Genomic DNA, 23,348 nt, shown 5'->3' with positions numbered 1-23,348 from the left:
TAGCAAAATGCATACAAGTTTGACATATTATTTCACTACACTGATTCCACAATTGAACGCCAGTATGTCATAAATCTCTTTATTTTGTTAGGAAAATTGTTCAAGAAAATTTATGAAGAAAAATGCCCTTTTAAAAAAAAAATGATTTGGACAATCATTTAGAATCATTAAAACGTATGCAAAACAAAATGTCTCAAACATGTATTCGCTACACGTCTGTATTTAATTTGATATGATGTAGATTTGTTTTAACTTATTTTTCCTATTTGTTATTTCTTTGTGGAATCCCTTTGGCTGTTCTGCCTTTTTTGTTTTGCATGTCATGTGGCGGGAACAGCACCCGGAAGTAGGACAGACGGAGGTTGAGATGACGGAAGCAGAAGTGTTGTTTGAAGCTGAAAGCGTGTGAAGTACTGACAGTGAGAAATATGAGTGGACAGCAGTGAAGTCCAAGAATGGGACAAAAAAGGGCTAAAATTGTTGTGGGAAATTAGTCTGATGAACAATTGCTTGTTGGAGTACGTGTTTTGGATAAGATGTTTATTTGGGAAACCCTTTTTATGTCACAAGGATGGTGAAGAAGGCTCTGGGGCAAGTGGATGCAGTCTAAGTAACCAGGAGTGTGGTATGATATGATATCGTGTGTATCTAAAGAGCAAAAGGAGCGTGCATTGTGGCTAACAAAATTAATGACGCATGAAGTTGACAACTTTGATTTTCGGAGCAGGGCACCGGTAAAAGGTGCTGGCATAACATTAAACATTGATAATCAATATCTTAGGCAAAAAAATCAAAGAGTAGTTAATACATGTCGCTTGACTGATATGGAGAATGGGATAAAGGAGCAAAGTTGATATGTATTAGTGATGTTTAATGAAGAGTATCTAACAACCTACAGTATGTAAAGCTGGGATATATAAGATACCCCGTGAGAGCAACCCGATGCAATGCAAGAATTGCAAAAAGTTTGGCGATGTGTCAAGTATTTTCAGACAGAAGGAATATGTTATTGAAGAGTCTGTGAATGTAAAATGTTGCAACTGTGGTGGAGATCATATCCCCGAATTCCCTGAGTGCTTTGAAAGAGGTGAAAGAGGTTCAAGTGTCAATGATCTGGGCTGTACAGCAAATATCCTTTGTGGAGGCGGTGAAGAGAGTTGAAGGGGCAAGAGGCCACAGTGTTGAAGAAGATATGGCGGTGGATGCATCGCAACCAGTTGCAAATGATATACGCCAATCAAGGGATCTGGACACACATACTGTGAAGGTGGATTTTGTAGCATTTATAGCTTCAGTTATTAATTGTACTGCACAAGTGTCCAAGAAGCTGGACATCATTATATCTGCAGCCAATACGTTTTTGGGCCTCCAAGACTTGACAGCAGAAGCACTGCAAGGACTACTGTCGCCAGAAAATGTCCTGCCCTCACAGGATACTTCTAAACCTATGCCGGGACCTGATTAGAATGTTGTTAGAAAAGCAGGGTGATTTAGTTGAATTTACATTTCGTTATTGATAGTTTATATAAATGTATGGTACCAGTCAAAACTAATTCAAGGGTTTTTCTTTATTTTTACTATTTTCTACATTGTAGAATAATAGTGAAGACAATAAAACTATGAAACAACACATATGGAATCATGTAGTAACCAAAAAGGTGTTAAACAAATCAAAATATATTTTAGATTCTTCAAAGTAGCAACCCTTTGCCTTTATGATAGCTTTGCACGCTCTTGGCATTCTCTTAACCAGCTTCACCTGGAATGCTTTTCCAGGAGTCTTGAAGGAGTTCCCCCAAATGCTGAGTACTTGTTGGCTGCTTTTCCTTCACTCTGTGGTCCAACTCATCCCAACCATCTCAATTGGGTTATGGCCGTGTAATTGTGGATGCCAGGTCATCTGATGCAGCACTCCATTACTATCATTCTTGGTCAAATAGCCCTTACACAACTTGGAGGTGTGTTGCATCATTGTCCTGTTGAAAAACAAATGATAATCCCACTAAGCGCAAATCAGATGGGATGGCGTATCGCTGCAGAATGCTGCGGTAGCCATACTGGTTAAGTGTGCCTTGAATTCTAAATAAATTGGCAACAGTGTCACCAGCAAGCACCCCCACAACATCACACCTCTTCCTCCATGCTTTCCGGTGGAAACCACACATACAGAGATCAGCTGTTTACCTACTCTGCGTCTCACAAAGACACGGTGGTTGGAACCAAAAATGTCCACCGGTCTAATGTCCATTGCCCGTGTTTCTTTGCCCAAGCAAGTCTCTTCTTTTTATTGGTGTCCTCTAGTAGTGGTTTCTTTGCAGCAATTTGACCATGAAGGCCTGATTCACGCAGTCTCCTCTGAACAGTTGATGTTGAGATGTGTCTGTTCCTTGAGCTCTATGAAGCATTTATTTCAGCTGCAATTTCTAAGGCTGGTTACTCTAAAGAACTTATCCTCTGCAGCAGAGGTAACGCTGGGTCTTCCTTTCCTGTGGTGGTCCTCATGAGAGCCAGTTTCATCATAGCGCTTCATGGTTTTTCGACTGCACTTGAAGAAACTTTAAAAGTTCTTGAAATGTTCCGCATTGACTGACCTCCATGTTTTAAAGTAATAATGGACTGTTGTTTCTCTTTGCTTATTTCAGCTATTCTTGCCATAATAGGGCTATCTTCTGTATACCACCCCTACCTTGTCACAAGACAACTGATTGGCTCAAATGCATAAGAATGATAGAAATTACACAAATTAACTTTGAACAAGGCATACCTGTTAATTGAAATGCATTCCAGGTGACTACCTCATGAAGCTGGTTGAGAGAAAGCCAAGCGTGTGCAAAGCTGTCATTAAGGCAAAGGGTGGCTACTTTGAAGAATCTCAAATATAAAATTTAGCCACACATTTGGATATCATAGAATTACATGGATATATCTTATGTAAAATTTTGAAGTGCACTTCCTTAACTTTGTTTGGTATACAATATTTGTAAGGCCTTAACCATGCATTTTTCCAGACAATGTCAGGAATAAGCATGTTCCAGAAAAACTTTCCTCTCGGTGTAAGTTGGTTATGTGAATGATATATTTATTACAAGATTTCTCAAGTAAGCCCATGCCTTCCAAACTGAGTTCTGGATAAACTTTGTGATCATTACCAAAGCTAAGATGAGTTTTCATTAGTGTAGTTAGACCACTGGGAATGGCTTTGATCACAGAAATAAACTCTCTGAAAGATATTGGAAACTCTTTCAATGTTATAAATTGTTCATATGTGAGAATATTACCCTTTTTGTTGAAAACATCAAGAACAAAGTCAATATTCTTCTCATGCCAGCTGGGGTAGAACAATTATTTATTCCTTACAGTTATATCTGAATTATTCCACAAAAGAGCTTTATGTGGGGAAAAACTGTGCAGAAAACATATTTTCCAGGCCATTAAAGCTTGTTGGTGAAACCTAGCCAATTTCGCAGGTAATCTTTCAGGAATATAATTACATTATTTGGAATTAAATACCATATTGATTCAGTATTGATCAAACATCTTTTCAACCAGGCTCTGAATTCAATGAAAAAAGGGAAATCCCCTGGCCCTGATGGCCTGTCTGTTAAATTCTATAGACAGTTTTGAGAGTTACTAGAAGACCTGATTTTTAATATGTTTCAAGATTGCATTAAAAGTGGGGAAATGGTCTCCACTATGAAACAGGGCCTTATTTCATTGATTCCGAAGCCCGATAAAGACCCTTCTCTCATTGACAGTTGGAGACCAATTACTTTATTAAATATTGATTACAAATTGATTGCTCTGCTTTATGGCAAAAGATTAAAGAAAGGAATAGATACCATTATAAAAGAGACTCAAACAGGATTTATGAAGGGCTGTCACATAAGCTCTAACATTTGTTTAGTCTTGGACTTTATAGATTATTCAGATTCAATTGACTCGGATCGGTTGTCTTATTTTTGGACTTCTGTAAAGCCTTTGACACAATTGAACATGAATTTCTCTTTAGGTCTCTTAAACTTTTTGGAATTGGTGAACATTTTATCAAAGTAATTCGCATGACAGGTGGCCTGTCATGAAGTCCAGGATCTTCAAAATAGCATGGTTGGTTAAGAGCCGATAAGACGGCAGCCCTCCCCTCCGGCGCCATCCTAATTGGGGAAAGTCGTGGTATGTGTTAATTGTAGGGGTACCCATGCGGCTGGGGATCAGAGATGTGCTGTGTGAGAGAGGCAGGTTGAGGTTTCCAGGGTTAGAGTACTGCAGAAGTTGTCATATGCTGAGGCGTTAAAGAAAGTAGAGGAAGATGGGTCCACGGGGTAGTAGAACTGTACCAGTACAGAAGGATAAACCAACAAGTGATATATGTTTCAGTAAGATTTCATTTTGGGCATTTATAGCAATGGTTATCAACTGTACTGCAGGGATGGAACGTAAATCGCAGAAAATAGAGTTTGTGGTGGCACAGGCAGAGAGATATTTGGGTATGCGAGATTTGACGTCAGAAGAGTTACAGGGTGTGTTGAGTGCTGGTGTCCCATCCTGAAGTAGGACTAAATAGATTGTATATATATTGAGGTATTGTGTATATATATTATTAATAATATTTTTTATTTAAAAAAAAATGTATAATTGTGAGTGTATTGCTAGATGGTAGGGTATTTGCTTATTTTTTTTATTTACTTTTTCAAGCATAGTATAAGGGAGTTATACTCCAGTCTAGTAGGTGGCGGTAATGCAACATTTATTGGATGCCAACCGTGGTTAAACCTCACCGAAGAAGAAGAAGTCCGCATACGTGCCTTTGGAGCTCCACCCAAGCGAGGCATTTGGAGTGTTGCATAGCGTCACAAATGTACACCGGCCCCCCCTCAACTTCTGCGGTGGAACTTCCCCAGGCTTCAAGCAGAAGAAGGGAGAGAAATAGCGTAGTTAGCGTTATGTCCTTTAACGTTGGCGTAACAACACAATAATACATCCACGTTTGGAATCGCAAACACATGTTGTGCGTTTAAGTACTAGTGTAACACCTCTTTACTCTACAAAATGGATTCAAAGTCAAGCAATCGGTCTCCGACGGACGAAGGGGAGCTAGAAGACGGGGAGATCTGCGATGATGACACCGACGAAAAGGTGCTTATACAGCAGGATACAATGAGGCCTAGTAGTACGAACAACAACTCATCACGAAATACACGGAAATCGAAACCATCGGCGCGAAGTTTACCACCTCTTATGGGTAGCCAGCCGACAGATTTTCGACTCTTAATGCCATACAACCGCGGACCTCATTCGCACAGTCCGTTCCCCCCGAACCACAGACAGCAAAGCGGACCCGACCGGCCGCCGCCACTGGGCCCTCACTGTGACCAGAGCCCACGTTCCAGCTTCTGGGAACGAAGTTACACAGCTCTGGGTCGATTTAGGCACCGGTGGAAACCAGAAGATGACGGTCGCGGGGATTGGGGACGGGGAGGCTGGGGAGACGGATGTGGTGGAGGGAGAGAGACTGGTAGGGTTCCCCCCGGACGTTATGGGCCCGGAGAGAATCACAGTAACAAGAAAGAATCTCCCTCGAGAAACAAACGTATCCTTTTGGCATTCATCTCATGGCATCTGTATGATTGTAAAGTGTGTGATGCCATGTTGCTGAAGGTAAAAGCCTAACAAATGTAACTACACATTGTAACATATTTCTCTGTTTGGCTGTTGTACTAGCCTTGATTGCAGTTACCATATCGCCTCTAGCTAATAATATATCTGCCATTTTGTAACATTTGATTTTACACTGTCTTTCCCTCCCTGCTATCAAAGCTCAATTGATTGGTAGTATTTTGAGTTAGAGACAAAATACTTTGTGCTGTTGACCTGGAAATGGATTTTGGATCGAAGTACATTTTGCTATTAGTGTCAGTCTTTGTATGTCGTAATAAAACTCATTAATTGTGCCTTTCCTTCACTTCATGAATTCAGAGAAGGTAATGATGGGGAGGAATCAGGTAAGAAACAAGCAGATGATGCACCACAACGCTGCCAAAACCGAGAATGGTGTTAACGAGAGCTTTGAGGATCTGCTCACCAAGTACAAACAGATTCAGCTGGAGCTGGAATGTATTAGAAAAGAAGAGAACCTGGTTCTGAAGCCCGAAGAAGACCTGTGGGCTCTGAACGAGCCTGAGGTTTCTGCCGGTAATCCCCAGACCGAGCCATTACCCGACACTAACAGTATTCCCAATGACAGCGCTGCGGAGGAGAAGAAGGTATTTCAGGCGTTCAACCTCAAGCCTCTACGACAGAAACTCCTCACTCCTGCAGAAATTGATGCACTCAAAACGAAAACGGAAAAGAAAGATCCAGAGAAAGAGGACAGCGACGTGGAGAGTGAAAGAGGTCCAGTTGAACCAGTCGCTACCCCGTTTTCTATTCCCAAAGGTGTGTACCAAAGCCACGATACAACACAAGTCTGCAGCAATGGCTACCGTGGTGGTAATTAACTAAGGAACCATTGTGAAGCAGACTTGACTATAATCAATGATGTATTGTTTTATCAGCCACAATGTTAAGACCCTGTTTGTGTTGTCTACTGACTATTTAGGAGAAGAGGAGAAAGATGGGTTGAAGAAGGAGGCGAACAAGAAAGGGGAGAAGGACACAACAACCTGTGTGTGCTGCAGCGGCAAATCTGAGGACCCGAAGAAAGAGGGGGAGACGAAGTATTCGAAAGTGGGTTGTGCGTGCTGCAGCGAATCATCAGAGGACTCCACTCCGTCCCCTGTCAAGGTAGGCATCTGTTAAAATGAGGGCTGTCAAAGTTAACGCGCTAATCCTGCGCGACATGTTTATCGGCACACGTTTCTACACCTCGCGTAAACCTTTTTAAGCGTGCGTGTTTCCGCACTGACCTTCTTAGGCCAGAACACCACACGGAACGCAGCTACAGTCGATGCTTGGGCCTTTACGTCGCTGAAGACCATGTGCCTCTAACCCAAGTCACATAAAGTTCTGCCCAGTATTACCAGAGCTGGTTTTTTTTTCTGCCGCTGTTTGTTTGCGCATGTCGCAGGCAGTTTTAAACTACTTGTGAACATTGTTTAGCTAGTTAGTCATGGTACCTAGCTAGCAACCTGACCACTGGTTAGGCTATGCACACATTTGGATGGCACAGGAAAAATTGAAAAGGAATAGGCTACTCGAAGAGATTCTTCAAGAGTGGGGGGTGTGGGAGTATGTGTGGGAGGGTGGGAGAGTGTAGGCCTATGTGTGTAAAGTTATCTGAACACTACAGATGGTTGCAGTGCTTTCATAACATTGTTGGACAAGATTTTAAAGCTCTTTGTACTTTGTATCCGTAGAGCCAGTTATTTTTCCTATAGTCCCACTCATTTAGTATGCCTGAAGCTTTGGTACATGGTATTTTATTAGGATCCCTATTAGCTGCTGAGAAGCAGCAGCTACTCTTCCTGGGGTCCACACTAAACATTAATAGACAAGAACAGCTCAAGGACAGAGCTACATATCTAGGTCGAATAGGGGAGAGGCGTTGTGCCGTGAGGTGTTGCTTTATCTGTTTTTTTTTTTTTTAAACCAGGTTTGCTGTTCACTTGAGCATTATGAGATGGAACGGAGTGCCATGCAATAACGGCTCTATATAATACTGTACGCTTTCTTGGATTTGTTCTGGATTTGGGGGACTGTGAAAAGACCCCTGTGTGTGTTGTGCGCAAGTGTTAAACTTAAACATTGTTAAGAGGCAGTAGGCCTACTTAAACATTGTGAGCATTAACAGCTAGCTGAATATTACTGTTACTTTTGTGTTTATGGTGAAAATGCTATTCAAACATTCCGATGTAGATTATTTTGTGTTTCCATCCCTTACAATCAAAACATGGTATGTCTAACTCAATATACTGATTCTTAAATGGAAAGATCTTTCTTTATTGCAAAATTTGAGCAAATTCTAAAGTTGTGATTAATGCCATTACCTCAATTCACTAGTTTAATGGTTTGACAGCCCTAGTTAAAATGTTTTATGTCAAGGCATTAGGCTTTATCTAGTTTAAAATGGTTTAGTCACAAATGTTGACTTGAGATGTGGAAATGTCCATTGACACAATGCACACTTGCGAAAGTTGAGTTGCATTGTTGTCAAGTTAGGATCCAGGTCATCTGGCCCTTAGGCCATACCTATTTAAAATCCCATTATAATTACCCCCCCCCCCCTCTTCCTCCGCAGCCTAAAGTGAAAGGGAGCAATGAAGACGAGGAGCTGTCTGAGCTGCAGCTGCGTCTCTTGGCCTTGCAGTCAGCCAGCAGGAAGTGGCAGCAGAAAGAACAGCAGGTAATGAAGGCGAGCAAGGAGAAAATCACCAACGCCAAGCCTTCCCAGGAGAAGACCTCCAGCTCTACATCCAGCGCATCCAACCCAGCCGAAAGAGGCAGAGTCACTACCAGGTCCGCCTCCTCTGCTGCCTCGGAGAAGGCCAAAGCTCTGGCCAACAAGCCCCAGGAAAAGGCCAAGGCTGGGGCTAAGCCTCCAGTGGAGAAGAGCAAAGCTCCGGTCAAGGGGTATCCAGGGAGGAAGATGGTCAGCCCAGGTGAGGAGGGCCTTTCTGCTTAGTCAGATACAAACTGTCCTCAATGTTGGCACCAAACATTCCATGTAACTGACATTCTAATCTTGGAACATTTGGTGCCAACATGGAGTTCATTAGATTTCTAAAGCTCAAACTTGAGGGTTTTCTTAGGGTTTTCCCCCAAAATGTCCCCCCTCTTGATTCCTGTACCCCAGGCTCGGTGGCCAAGCAGGCGTTCCGGAAGCAGCAGTTGAGGACCTGGAAGCTCCAACAGCAGAGAGACCAGGATGAGCTGCGGAGACAGGAGGAGGAGGAACGCCGCAGGAGGGAGGAAGAGATCCGCAAGATCCGGGATCTGTCCAATCAGGACGAGCAGTACAACCGCTTCATGAAGCTGGTCGGGGGCTCCAAGCCGCCACTGCCGCGCAATCCGAGCAAGGTAAGAGGGAGAGAGCGAGAGTTCCTGTCCATAAACCCATCCTAGACCCTAGCCCAGGGGTGTTGAACTCACCTGCGGGCTGCATTCGGTCTTCAACGAGGTCCGGAGGGCCGCACTTAAAATCTATTACATTTCCTTGCTGTCAAAATGGCAAAATATAAATTCTCTATCCATCGCTTTGAATTGTTTTATGTTTCCTGACTATCTACCTTTCGTTTTGATAACTGTTAGCAATCAGGACATAGTAAAGAGACTATAAATGTTGGTTCATTATCATTTTTACCGTTTCAATTTAGTTTTAGTCATTTTAATGTTTAAAATTGTTTATTTTATTTTTACTCAAACCACTTGCAGTCCAGAATGCCCTAGCCCCTACTCCCTAGGCACTTCAAGTAGCTTCGAAAGGATTGGATATGAGTATGTAATATGGAGGTGGCTCTACCTTGCCTTCTGAAAAACTTGGTGAATTTTTCACCATATTGCTTTTAAGCTATCCAATCGTTACAGATCTACACAAGTGGTTATGAGGCAGGGGCCAGTGATTGGGATCTGTGTCAGAAATGTTCACTTTCCCAGATAAGAGAAAAAGACTGAGAAAATGTTGAAGTAAAAATGTCTATTTGTCCCTCTCAGTCCAGAGACAGCGACCACACTAGGAAGTCTTCTGGTAAACAGGGATTGGACACCTCAGGGAACCTTTACCAGTATGACAACTACGACGAGGTTGCCATGGATACTGACAGTGAGACCAATTCTCCGGGTGAGCAATCAGCTCACCTGCGAATGCACTCACAGCACTGTTGAACCTTTCTGAAGGTGTTATATAGAACCCATCCTACATCGTGGAAGCGATTGTATGTAGGGACATGGTCATCAATCCATGCCGCTTTTGTGATGTTTGACAGTCTTATTTCTGTCAGAATCTGATTGGCTAAAATTCTGTTCTTGTCTCTTTCCAGCGTCTTCTCCAGTACATGATCCATTTGAGGTCCCAGGATGTTTCACTCACATGCCCATGCCTTTCCCCGTGGACCCCCCTCAATACAGAATTGTACGTTCCACTCTAAACTCTAAACCATGCTTCTCTTCTAGGTGAAACTAAACGGCTTTCCTCTTTCTTTCCAGGATTTGGGTCAGTCGCGTTTCCTGTCTGTCATTCCGTCCGCGCCCCCTCCACCCTTACCCCCAATGCCCCCACCCCCGGATGAGCTAGAGCCGCCCCCCAAGCCGCCGTTCGCTGACGAGGAAGAGGAGGAGGAGATGCTGCTCAGAGAGACCTGCCTCATGTCCATGGCCAACAAGAAGGTGGTACTTCCTGCGGTACAACACTAGATGGCGCCACAGGAGCGTAAAGTGACATGAACGTGTTGTCTGTATTGTTTTAGGAGTCGGTCATACTCTAGAAAGTGAATTCAGCTCAACAGAAGATGCATATTTTTCACTCTGTTCATTTACAGGTGTTGAACAATGCTCATTTATCTCGTTACCCTGCTATATGAGATGGGCAACTCAATCATGATATTTTCCATTACTACAGCAAATAATTGTCTTTGAACAGTGGGCTTGGTGAGTCTGGCTTTAAAAATGTCTTCTTCCCCCTTAGGAGATGACCCTTGACAGCGGCCCCCCCTCTCCCTCCCCCCTGGTCAGTCTGGTTCAGCCGGTGCCCATGAGCAACCGGAGTGTGGTCAGCCTCAACACAGCACCCCAGCCACGAAACAAAAAGTTCAGCCGCGGGCATCACCACTCCAGGCTCCCACTGGTGGTAAGGACAATAACACAATGTAGATAATATACTACAGGCGAATACATGGTTGTTACTGAAGTAACCAGTAAACATGTTCATCTCAACCTCATAGTCAATTTTAGTTCCTGTTGGCTTTCCAACCAAACCTAAACAGTTTCAGGAAATCCATGTGAAAAAGCGCAGGTTTCCAAATAGTTAACGTTCTGGGGCGGCAGGTAGCCTAGCGGTTAAGAGCGTTGGGTCAGTAACCGAAAGGTCGCCGGTTCGACTCCCCAAGGCGACTAGGTGAGAAGTCTGTCGATGTGCCTTTGAGCAAGGCACTTAACCCTAATTGCTCCTGTAAGTCTCTCTGAATAATGGCGTCTGCTAAATGACTAAAATGTACATTTCTTAAAACCCACAATGTCCCGAATAGCGTTCTTTCTTTGACACTCTCAACCACACTATTCCGCATGGCATTCATTCTGTTCACCTACATTTTAAACACAGCCATGGAAGTATGTTGAAGCAACAAGTCAGTAGATTCGCAAATGAGTTTCTTCTCTGATCATCTTGCATGTGCTGAAAATATTACTTTTTGTTAAAGAACTACGTATTCTGATTTTTTTTGTTGCAGCAAAATTGTGTGAAACAGGACTTTGGAAGCCGCAGGTATCTTTGTCCTCAGTAATGCCATGTGGTGTCTTATAAGACCAATGGCTTAGAACTCGCGCTGTGATTGCTATAGGAAACACTCGTGGGTCCCTTCAGCAGGACATGTGTTCCCAATGACGCCCGGCCTCACTTATGTTCCCAGAGCCCGTGAACAGTAAGCTCATCTTCGACTGCATCCCAGGGCTCGTATTCACTAAGCGTCAAGAGTGGGAGGGCTGACATAGGATCAGTTTTGCATTTCAGATCATAATGAATAAGACGGGGGGGATCTGGTTGTAAATTGACACTCACTTTACGATGAGTTGATTTGGAGCCGTGAAGTCCGCGCCCGTTCCTCACGATGACCCATTTTTTAAATTCAGACTTTTTTTATTGTTCCCCCAGCTCCCGCGGCACAAGGCTGTGGTTGTCCAGCTCAACGGTTCAGACGACAGTGACTCGGACATGGAGACCTGCAGCAGCTCTACACAGACACAGTTTGTCTTCGGAGGACTGGAGTTCATGATTAAGGAGGCCCGCAGGTCTGCAGAGGTACGTGTGTGAGTGTGGCCCAACAGTTTAGCCTCCAGGACCTCTTTTCAATGTATATATGAATGGCAGAATTCTAATTTGAGATGCTTGCGAGTGTGCTAATTGTATATGATCTGAGGGGGACGGGCAGTTAATGTTTTTTCTTTTCTCTCTCTCTCGCTCGCTCTCTGAACGTCTAGGCAGCAAAAGCCAAACCCACGTCGGGGTCTGAGGAGAACGATCCAGTCAGAACTCCGGAGGCTCTGTCTGATGCCAAGAAGGCTGAGTATCGTCTGCTGAAAGAAGAAATAGCCAGGTATGGTTTCCCCAGAAGATGGCCTGACATAGTGATGTCGTTCTTCTTACCCAGGCGATATCGATGGATACAACCGTTCATTAACACGCATAGCTATACTAAAGGCACCAAGGTGAGGAAGGATGTTCCTTTAAAATGTGAATGGTGGCACGCTATGGGCTACGAATGGGCCTTTCATTCATTATACCCGTGGTCTTGGAATTCCTTCCAAGCCAACCTAAAACAGGACCTGGTGTCCCTGGAGGAGTTCAAAGGACAAATAGATGAACAGGTTGTTGAGACATGTAGTTGCCACTAGTTTGCGTCGCCTTATGTAAGGAAGCATGTTTTACTTCACACACATTCCTGCACGCACACACACACCCGCTGTTTGTTTGCTGGTGTATTTGTGCTGTTGCCAGTGTCCATTTTTATCTTAGTATGTATTTTTTTTATCCTGGCCCCCGTCCTCACGGGAGGCCTGTTGCCAGGCCGTCATTGTAAATAAGAATTTGATCTTAATTGACTAGCCTGGTTTATATCAAGGTTAAACTAAAAACACTGACAAAAATGTCTCACTGTTTTATTTGTTGACTGGCTGCAGTAGGGAGAAACAGAAGGTTCTGATGGACCACAGTCCCCGAGCTGTGTCCTCTCCTGCAGGCTCTGATCCCGATGTGGACTTTGCTGCCAAGGCAGCGGCCAAGCTACAGCTGACCGAGGCAGAGACCAACCTGACCAAACACAGGTGAGGCCCCCAAACACATTGGTATTTTCAGTAGTTGTCTCACATTAGAAAATCACTCGGCCTTATGGTTTCTCCCCTTTCCCTTCTCCCAGAAACCTGCTCCTGAAGGACGACGGCATCCTGAGGCAGCTCTTACAGCAGGAGCAGAAGAAGAAGGAGGCGTTGAAGGCAGCTGAGGCCAAGGTGGCCAAGCTCAAAGAACAGCTCCTGGCCTCGGAGAAGATCGTCAGCGCCAACAAGACCCTCCTCCACAGGCTCCAGGAACAGGTGTGTCGGTTAGGAAGGAACCCAGGGGAAGTGAAACGGAAAGGGAATGAAGTTTGAAGGAAACTCCTAGCTGAGAGCAATGAGTCGGCTGACTGGCGGTTTTAGTCAGTGGAAGATGAACAGTGGAGGAGGAATTGTTTCTACTGGGAATGTTGGGAAGATGCCAAGCTAAAAAGGAATGTCTCTGAAGGATATGGCCGATTTCATTCACTTCTCCTTCGCGTGTATATAGCAGCTGTGGTCATGCCTTCTCCTTGGAGGGCTAATGGGTGTGATGTCTTTCACTCTCACCACACCTGATTCAGCTAATTAAGGTTCTGATGCGTTATCATACTGGTCGTGTTTATGTTTTAGCTCTCATCTGTCATTTACACAGAGTATTCCCAACATGAGGAACACCTTCCTAATATTGAGTTGCATCCCCCTTTCCCCCTCAGAACAGTCTTAATTCGTCAGTGCATGGACTCTAGAAGGTGCCGTAAGCGTTCCACAGGGATGCTGGCCCATGTTGACTCCAATGCTTCCCGCTGTTGTCATGTTGGCTGGATGTCCTTTGGGTGGTGGACCATTCTTGATACACATGGGAAACTGTTGAGTGTGACAAACCCAGCAGCGTTGCAGTTCTTGACACACTCGAACCGGTGCGTGTCAAGAACCGGTGTGTCTCGCCTACCGTACACCGTTCAAAGGCACTTAAATATCTTGCCCATTCACCCTCTGAATGGCACACACACAATCCATGTCTCAATTGTGTCAAGGCTTAAAAATCCTTCTCATCTACACTGATTTTGAAGTGGATTTTAACAAGTGACATCAATAAGGGATGATAGCTTTCACCTGGATTCACCTGGTCAGTCTGTCATGGAAAGAGCAGGTGCTCTTAATGTTTTGTTTCTACCCTTTAACGTCTGTCATGTATGTTCCCGCCCTATAGGTTCATCGTGTTCAGCTCCGTGTGTCAGTGAAGAAGAACCACAGCTTGAAGCTGCAGAAAGAGATGGTCCAAGCCCAGGCCGCCGCAGGCCGAGAGCCAGGGGGTCAGAAACGACGCACCGACGTCAGCCATCCCTCGGTGAGCATCACAACGTACCGACCCACACTATACTCTTCTGGAGCCCTTGCTTGTTGTTTGATAAAACATAGAAATATGTTCAAGGCCTTGTCCAGTAGGGCACAACATTGTAAATTGCTTTGAAGTGGAAAATGTGTGTTATTCGCCTTGTAACACCACCTCTGTTTCGAAAGTCTTCTCCCATTTCCTTTCAACTGCACACGACCCAGCCATAAGTAAAAGCCAGTGTTCTCTAAACAGTCTCTCTTCCCTGCCTCCATTCTACAGCCGGTGAAACGTCTGCGGGTGGAAGTCTCTGTCGCCCCCCGCGGGACTGAACGCCACTTCGCCGACCTCCTGGCCCAGAAGCAGCGTCTGCAGCTGCTAGAGTCCGAGTACGCCCTAAAGATCCAGAAACTGAAGGAGGCCCAGGCCCTCCACAACCGAGGAGCCGTCCCCGAACCCCCGCCACCCCAGGCCACCTCCACCCCAATCCCCAGGGCTCGCCAGCCCAGTGCCCCTCCCACCAGCCCCTTCCCTTTGCCCCAGCCATCCCTACATGACCTCACCCAGGATAAACTCACCCTGGTCAGCAGTGAGGATATCACTGAGACTGAAGACGGCGACGTGGAATCCGCCGCTGCAGCTGTGCCCTCCGCCTCCACCCAGAGTGTTCGCAGGCGCTCTTTCAGAGAGACGGGCGCCTTCACCAAGCCTAAACTGGAGCCCGGTGGGACTGGGTTGGTCAAGGATTGCCCAGCCAAGGTGAAGGCCCCTGGGCCTGGGGAGCTGTTCTTAGGGCTGGAGGTGGAGGCCCTGCAGACGATGGACAAGCAGCAGGCCAACCTTGGAGAGCTGCTGCTCGGGGAACTACGGGCGCTAGGTGGCACTGTGGAGAAACCTCCAGCTGGGAAGGTAAAGCATAGTTTAACTGGAACCTCCACGCACTGAATTCAGATTTCCTTTTGTTGTGATTTTAAATGCTACTTAGATGGTTATGTACAGTTTCTGGACTAGCATCCAACACACACGTCCTGTCTGGAACTGTTTTCCATTCATTCTCCATGGTAAGACTGACATGTTTTAATGTTCAGGTGATAGAGGTGGATGTAGACATAATGGCTGCCCAGTCAAGCCGTGCTGAGCTAAAGCCTGTCCCATTCGGACAATATCGCAGCCCTCTCCTGGTCTTCAAGTCTTACAGGTAGGTGGCGACTTCACTGCTAGGCCTTCTCCCAATTACACATGGCTAGTGCTAAGAATGACCTTTCAATAAGAACCTCTCGCCTTTTCCTCTTCTTGTTTTTTTGCCTTTCTTCAGGTTCAGTCCGTACTTTCGGACCAAAGAGAAGTTATCACTCAGCTCTGTGTCTTACAGCAACGTTGTAGTGCCCAAAAAGTGTTTCTGCCGCTTCGACCTCACAGGCACATGCAATGACGATGACTGCAAGTGGTAAGTCGGTCTTCTTAGTGTGTGTGTGTGTAAACATGCATGTGAGTCTGTATTCATTTCTGTTTCATTATAATCACCCCACCTCATTTGGGTGATCTGATGTTGGTTTCTCCTGCTCTGTTTCTAGGCAGCATATGAGAAATTGCACTTTCAGTGGAAACCAGCTTTTCCAGGATATCCTGTCGTACAACCTGGCCTTGATTGGCTGCTCGGAGAGCAGTACTACTGATGACATCAGTGTTGCCACAGGTAACAGAACCACACTGCATCTGGCAATATTGAAATGCCATTGAGTTTAGAATTCATGGATTTGGCGATTTTTAATAATGCACGTTTTTTAATCTTGAACCTCTTATTCCATGATAAATATGTGTTTGAGGCTTTCACTGACAATGTTAGTTGTGCCAATGTTGCTTGTGTCCCTATTTTCAGAAAAGTATTTAAAAAAGCTCTTTGGGACAAACAAGGATCGCATGGGAATGGACCAGAAGGCCGTCCTACTGTTGAGCAAAGTGAATGAAAGCAAAAGACATGGTGAGATTTCCTTCCTTTTGTTTTATCTCCTATTCACTCAACAATATATTGCGAGTTTAAGGAACCTACTCCACAATAGAAGCATTCTGACTCTAGTCTAACTTGTGTTTTGTCTAGTCCCTCCCTTCACCACGTGTAAGGATCTCCGGAGGTGGAGGCCTCAGCCCACTCGCCAGGCCAGCCCAAGCGCAGGGGACGACAGCGGGGACGAGTGTGCAGACGCCAACCCTGGTCCGGTCAAATACGGTGAGTCAGTCAGTAGGTTCGCCTCCCAACAACAAACCACAACGGACGAGCAGAATTACAACTTGATCTGAAGCGCAATGTAAATGAACACAACCGGTTGAGTTTTTCTCCTGGAGAGTTTTACCTTTATCCTTTTTGCTCTTTGTCGTTTTTTTATCCTTGTCATAGACGGGTGTTCCAAGAGGAGTTTGTCTGCTGCCATGGATGTGTGTGTGACCCCAGACGACAAGCGGTACTTCATTAGTGAGACTGACGACATATCCAACTTGGAGACCAGTGTCCTGGAGAGCCCCCGCGACGCACAGCTGTGGATCAAACTGGCCTTCAAATACCTCAGCCAGAAAGAAACGTAAGTGTCTGTGTATGTATGACCCTCTACTCAGGTCATACTCGAATCTGGATCTGGTGTGTTAAATAGTTGTTGTTTTCTTGGGTGACGAATGTGTATCAGATTGATGTGTATTATACAGTACCAGTCCAAATGTTTGGACACACCTACTCATTCAATAGTTTTTCTTGATTTTTTTACTGTTTTCCACATTGTAGAATAATAGTGAAGATATAAAAAACTATGAAATAACACATATGGAATCATGTAGTAACCAAAAAAGTGTTAAACGAATCTAAATATATTTTATATTTAAGATTCTTCAAATTAGCCACCCTTTGCCTGATGACATGACAGCTTTGAACATGCTTGGCATTCTCTCAACCAGCTTCATGAGGTAGTCACCCGCAATGAATTTCAATTAACAGGTCTGCCTTGTTAATTTGTGCGATTTCTTTACTTAATGCATTTGAGCCAATCAATTGTGTTGTGACAAGGTAGGGGTGGTATATAGAAAATACCCCTATTTGGTAAAAGACCAAGCCCATATTATGGCAAGAACAGCTCAAATAAGCAAAGAGAAACGGCAGTCCACCATTATTTTAAGATGAAGGTCAGTCAATCCGGAACATTTCAAGTACTTTGAAAGTTTCTTCAAGTGCAGTCGCAAAAAAAGTCAAGCGCTATGATGAAACTGGCTCTCATGCGGACCGCCACAGGAAAGGAAGACCCAGAGTTACTTCTGCTGCAGAAAAAAAGGAAACTCATTAGAGTTACCAGCCTCAGAAATTGCAGCCCAAATAAACAGACACATCTCAACATCAACTGTTCAGAGGAGACTGCATGAACCAGGCCTTCATGGTTAAATTGCTGTAAAGAAACCATTACTAAAGGACACTAATTAGAAGAGACTTGCTTGGGCCAAGAAACCGAAGCAATGGACATTAGACTGGTGGAAATCTGTCCTTTGGTCGGAGTCCAAATTTGAGATTTTTGGTTCCAACCGCTGTGTCTTAGTGAGATGCAGAGTAGGTGAACGGACATTTTCCACATTTACATTTAAGTCATTTAGCAGACGCTCTTATCCAGAGCGACTTACAAAATGGTGCATTCACCTTATGATATCCAGTGGAACAACCACTTTACAATAGTGCATCTAAATCTTTTAAGGGGGGGGGGGGTTAGAAGGATTACTTTATCCTATCCTAGGTATTCCTTAAAGAGGTGGGGTTTCAGGTGTCTCCGGAAGGTGGTGATTGACTCCGCTGTCCTGGCGTCGTGAGGGAGCTTGTTCCACCATTGGGGTGCCAGAGCAGCGAACAGTTTTGACTGGGCTGAGCGGGAACTGTGCTTCCTCAGAGGTAGGGAGCGAGCAGGCCAGAGGTGGATGAACGCAGTGCCCTTGTTTGGGTGTAGGGCCTGATCAGAGCCTGAAGGTATGGAGGTGCCGTTCCCTTCACAGCTCCGTAGGCAATCACCATGGTCTTGTAGCGGATGCGAGCTTCAACTGGAAGCCAGTGGAGAGAGCGGAGGAGCGGGGTGACGTGAGAGAACTTGGGAAGGTTGAACACCAGACGGGCTGCGGCGTTCTGGATGAGTTGTAGGGGTTTAATGGCACAGGCAGGGAGCCCAGCCAACAGCGAGTTGCAGTAATCCAGACGGGAGATGACAAGTGCCTGGATTAGGACCTGCGCCGCTTCCTGTGTGAGGCAGGGTCGTACTGTGCGAATGTTGTAGAGCATGAACCTACAGGATCGGGTCACCGCCTTGATGTTAGTGGAGAACGACAGGGTGTTGTCCAGGATCACGCCAAGGTTCTTAGCACTCTGGGAGGAGGACACAAGGAGTTGTCAACCGTGATGGCGAGATCATGGAACGGGCAGTCCTTCCCCGGGAGGAAGAGCAGCTCCGTCTTGCCGAGGTTCAGCTTGAGCTGGTGATCCGTCATCCACACTGATATGTCTGACAGACATGCAGAGATGCGATTCGCCGCCTGGTTATCAGAAGGGGGAAAGGAGAAGATTAATTGTGTGTCGTCTGCATAGCAATGATAGGAGAGACCATGTGAGGATATGACAGAGCCAAGTGACTTGGTGTATAGCGAGAATAGGAGAGGGCCTAGAACAGAGCCCTGGGGACACCAGTGGTGAGAGCGCATGGTGCGGAGACAGATTCTCGCCACGCCACCTGGTAGGAGCGACCTGTCAGGTAGGACGCAATCCAAGCGTGGGCCGCGCCGGAGATGCCCAACTCGGAGAGGGTGGAGAGGAGGATCTGATGGTTCACAGTATCAAAGGCAGCAGATAGGTCTAGAAGGATGAGAGCAGAGGAGAGAGAGTTAGCTTTAGCAGTGCGGAGAGCCTCCGTGACACAGAGAAGAGCAGTCTCAGTTGAATGCCCAGTCTTGAAACCTGACTGATTAGGATCAAGAAGGTCATTCTGAGAGAGATAGCAGGAGAGCTGGCCAAGGACGGCACGTTCAAGAGTTTTGGAGAGAAAAGAAAGAAGGGATACTGGTCTGTAGTTGTTGACATCGACGGGATCGAGTGTAGGTTTTTTCAGAAGGGGTGCAACTCTCGCTCTCTTGAAGACGGAAGGGACGTAGCCAGCGGTCAAGGATGAGTTGATGAGCGAGGTGAGGAAGGGGAGAAGGTCTCCGGAAATGGTCTGGAGAAGAGAGGAGGGGATAGGGTCAAGTGGGCAGGTTGTTGGGCGGCCGGCCGTCACAAGACGCGAGATTTCATCTGGAGAGAGAGGGGAGAAAGAGGTCAAAGCACAGGGTAGGGCAGTGAGAGCAGGACCAGTGGTGTCGTTTGACTTAGCAAACGAGGATCGGATATCGTCAACCTTCTTTTCAAAATGGTTGACGAAGTCATCCGCAGAGAGGGAGGAGGGGGGGGGGGGGGGGGGGGGGGGGAGGATTCAGGAGGGAGGAGAAGGTAGCAAAGAGCTTCCTAGGGTTAGAGGCAGATGCTTGGAATTTAGAGTGGTAGAAAGTGGCTTTAGCAGCAGAGACAGAAGAGGAGAATGTAGAGAGGAGTGAGTGAAAGGATGCCAGGTCCGCAGGGAGGCGAGTTTTCCTCCATTTCCGCTCGGCTGCCCGGAGCCTTGTTCTGTGAGCTCGTAGTGAGTCGTCGAGCCACGGAGCAGGAGGGGAGGACCGAGCCGGCCTGGAGGATAGGGGACAGAGAAAATCAAAGGATGCAGAAAGGGAGGAGAAGGAGGGTTGAGGAGGCAGAATCAGGAGATAGGTTGGAGAAGGTTTGAGCAGAGGGAAGAGATGATAGGATGGAAGAGGAGAGAGTAGCGGGAGAGAGAGAGCGAAGGTTGGGACGGCGCAATACCATCCGAGTAGGGGCAGAGTGAGAAGTGTTGGATGAGAGCAAGAGGGAAAAGGATACAAGGTAGTGGTCGGAGATTTGGAGGGGAGTTGAAATGAGATTAGTGGAAGAACAGCATCTAGTAAAGATGAGGTCAAGCGTATTGCCTGCCTTGTGAGTGGGGGGGAAGGTGAGAGGGTGAGGTCAAAAGAGGAGAGGAGTGGAAAGAAGGAGGCAGAGAGGAATGAGTCAAAGGTAGACATGGGGAGGTTAAAGTCACCCAGAACTGTGAGAGGTGAGCCATCCTCAGGAAAGGAACTTATCAAGGCGTCAAGCTCATTGATGAACTCTCCAAGGGAACCTGGAGGGCGATAAATGATAAGGATGTTAACCTCTTGGGGCTAGGTGGGACGCTAGCGTGCCACCCGTGGTGCACTCCATCAACAGCAGGTGCATTTCAAGAGCGGCAAATTTGAATCCAAATAAATGTCAAAATTCAAATTTTTCAAAAATACAACTATGTTACACCATTTGAAAGATAAACATCTCCTTAATCTAACCACGTTTTACGATTTCAAAAAGGTTTTACGGCGAAAGCATAAATTTAGAGTATGTTAGGACAGTACATTTACAAGAGTTGTGTGTAATGTTTTGTCAAGTCAAAGACAGGGTCACCAAAACCATAAAACCAGCTAAAATGATACACTAACCTTTTACAATCTCCATCAGATGACACTCCTAGGACATTATGTTAGACAATGCATGCATTTTTAGTTCTATCAAGTTCATATTTATATACAAAAACAGCGTTTTACTATGGCATTGATGTTGAGGAAATCGTTTCCCTCCAATAACCGGCAGTCAAGTCAGCGTCACAAATTAAATAATTAAAATTAGAAAACATTGGTAAAATATTATATTGTCATTTAAAGAATTATAGATTTACATCTTTTGAACGCAATCAACTTGCCAGATTTAAAAATAACCTTACTGGGAAATCACACTTTGCAATAATCTGAGCACTGTGCCCAGAAAAATACGCGTTGCGATACAGACTAGACGTCATGTTGGGGAGATCTAAAATCGAAAATACTATGTAAATAATCCATTACCTTTGATTCTCTTCATCAGATGTCACTTCCAGGTATCACAGGTCCATAACGAATGTAGTTTTGTTCAAAAAAGCTCATCATTTATGTCCAAAAATCTCCGTCTCGTTAGCACATGATGTAAGCCAGCCGGACTTCTCGTCATGAACGAGGGGAAAAAATATATTTCCGTTCGTTCAAACATGTCAAACGTTGTATAGCATAAATCATTAGGGCCTTTTTTAACCAGAACATGAATAATATTCAAGGTGGACGAATGCATAGCCTTTTATAACGTATTGGAACGAGGGTACCCAACATGAAGTAGCGCGCCAGGTGTCTAATGGGACATCACCGTTCCATGGCTCTTGTTCGGTCAGATCTCCCTCCAGAAGACTCAAAACACTTTGTAAAGGCTGGTGACATCTAGTGGAAGCAATAGGAAGTGCCAAAATATTCCTAAACCCCTGTGTTTTTCAATGGGATAGGTTTAAAGTCAATACAACACATCAGGTATCCACTTCCTGTCAGAAAATGTCTCAGGGTTTTGCCTGCCAAATGAGTTCTGTTATACTCACAGACACCATTCAAACAGTTTTGGAAACTTTAGAGTGTTTTCTATCCATATATAATAAGTATATGCATATTCTAGTTACTGGGTAGGATTAGTAACCAGATTAAATCGGGTACATTTTTTTTATCCAGACGTGCAAATGCTGCCCCCTAGACCCAACAGGTTAAGCTTGAAAGGGCTGGTAACTGTGACAGCATGGAATTCAAATGAGGAGATAGACAGATGGGTCAGGGGAGAAAGAGAGAATGTCCACTTGGGAGAGATGAGGATTCCAGTGCCACCACCCCGCTGGCTCGATGCTCTAGGGGTATGCGAGAACACGTGGGCAGACGAAGAGAGAGCAGTAGGAGTAGCAGTGTTATCTGTGGTAATCCATGTTTCCGTCAGCGCCAGGAAGTCTAGGGACTGGAGGGTAGCATAGGCTGAGATGAACTCAGCCTTGTTGGCTGCAGACCGGCAGTTCCAGAGGCTGCCGGAGACCTGGAACTCCACGTGGGTCGTGTGCGCTGGGACCACCAGGTTAGAGTGGCAGCGGCCACGCGGTGTGAAGCGTTTGTATGGCCTGTGCAGAGAGGAGAGAACAGGGATAGACAGACACATAGTTGACAAGCTACAGAAGTGTTGTTTCTTGTATTATTGTCTCCTGTGTCTTTAGAGAACTGTTTCACTTTGATATCCTTTTTCTTCTGTCCTGATTTTCTCTTTCTTTTCTTCTGTTAACTAGATATTCTTTGTTGTTCTTCGTTAGCTAGCTAGCTTCTTCCAAAAGAGTCCCTAGCAACTGCTTAGCAACTGGTAAACAATTCAGCTTGCTAAGATAACTACAATTTTATGAAAAATAGTTATTTTTCAAAAGCCTATCTTCTTTGTTTGTTGCTTGTTTTTTCTCCTATTCAGTCTTGCAGTTTTCTTTTGCTTTTTTCCGATGTACTTCACTCTAAAAACCATGTACATTTCAATATTTGTAGGAGCTCATTTTTCAGCTGCTGCTGCTCAAATTGGAGTTCCAGAATTTATGTGTGTGATTTATATGTGTGAACACGTGTGGTTCCCCCCGTTAAGTATGGAGGACGTGGTGTGGGGGTGCTTTGCTGGTGACACTGTCAGTGAGTTTATTTGGAATTCAAGACACACTTAACCAGCATGGCTACCGCAGCATTCTGCAGTGATAATCATCCCACCTGGTTTGCGCTTAGTGGGACTATCATTTGTTTTTCAACCTGACAATGACCCAAAACACACCTCCAGGCTGTGTAAGGGCTATTTGACCAAGGAGGAGAGTGATGGAATGCTGCATCAGATGACCTGGCCTCCACAATCACACGACCTCAACCCAATTGAGATGGTTTGGGATGATTTGGATTCCCCGGCGAAGGAAAAGCAGCCAACAAGTGTTCAGCAAATGTGGGAACTCCTTCGAGACTGTTGGAAAAGCATTCCAGGTGAAGCTGGTAGAGAGAATGCCAAGAGTGTGAAAATCTGTAATCGAGGCAAAGGGTGGCTACTTTTGAAGAATCTCAA

The 23,348-nt window shown here is 45.3% G+C and overlaps 1 protein-coding gene across 2 annotated transcripts in view; it reads left to right on the top strand.

The window, feature by feature from the left end:
• The first annotated feature begins 4,792 nt into the window (after positions 1 to 4,792).
• LOC106573129 (zinc finger C3H1 domain-containing protein) overlaps positions 4,793 to 23,348 on the top strand; it is a 30,247-nt gene continuing 11,691 nt past the window's right edge. Inside the window, exons 1-21 of one of the 2 annotated variants that reach the window (XM_014147850.3) lie at positions 4,793 to 5,587; positions 5,974 to 6,432; positions 6,596 to 6,780; positions 8,234 to 8,594; positions 8,789 to 9,012; positions 9,646 to 9,754; positions 9,972 to 10,063; positions 10,138 to 10,317; positions 10,616 to 10,777; positions 11,798 to 11,944; positions 12,124 to 12,239; positions 12,823 to 12,966; positions 13,059 to 13,233; positions 14,168 to 14,305; positions 14,573 to 15,199; positions 15,379 to 15,488; positions 15,606 to 15,737; positions 15,865 to 15,986; positions 16,170 to 16,271; positions 16,389 to 16,517; positions 16,686 to 16,866. In XM_014147850.3, coding sequence (XP_014003325.3) covers positions 5,047 to 5,587; positions 5,974 to 6,432; positions 6,596 to 6,780; positions 8,234 to 8,594; positions 8,789 to 9,012; positions 9,646 to 9,754; positions 9,972 to 10,063; positions 10,138 to 10,317; positions 10,616 to 10,777; positions 11,798 to 11,944; positions 12,124 to 12,239; positions 12,823 to 12,966; positions 13,059 to 13,233; positions 14,168 to 14,305; positions 14,573 to 15,199; positions 15,379 to 15,488; positions 15,606 to 15,737; positions 15,865 to 15,986; positions 16,170 to 16,271; positions 16,389 to 16,517; positions 16,686 to 16,866 — 4,436 coding nt within the window. In that variant the 5' untranslated portion in view covers positions 4,793 to 5,046. Of the gene's footprint in view, positions 5,588 to 5,973; positions 6,433 to 6,595; positions 6,781 to 8,233; positions 8,595 to 8,788; positions 9,013 to 9,645; positions 9,773 to 9,971; positions 10,064 to 10,137; positions 10,318 to 10,615; positions 10,778 to 11,797; positions 11,945 to 12,123; positions 12,240 to 12,822; positions 12,967 to 13,058; positions 13,234 to 14,167; positions 14,306 to 14,572; positions 15,200 to 15,378; positions 15,489 to 15,605; positions 15,738 to 15,864; positions 15,987 to 16,169; positions 16,272 to 16,388; positions 16,518 to 16,685; positions 16,867 to 23,348 lie in introns of both variants that reach the window. The other variant, XM_014147849.3, reaches the window with a different exon arrangement.

The sequence above is a fragment of the Salmo salar genome, chromosome 16 (assembly GCF_965601325.2).
Source record: "Salmo salar chromosome 16, fSalSal1, whole genome shotgun sequence".
NCBI classification, from domain to species: domain Eukaryota; kingdom Metazoa; phylum Chordata; class Actinopteri; order Salmoniformes; family Salmonidae; genus Salmo; species Salmo salar.
Note: the sequence above shows the minus strand (reverse complement) of the source record. Positions and strands in the feature narration are given on the sequence as shown.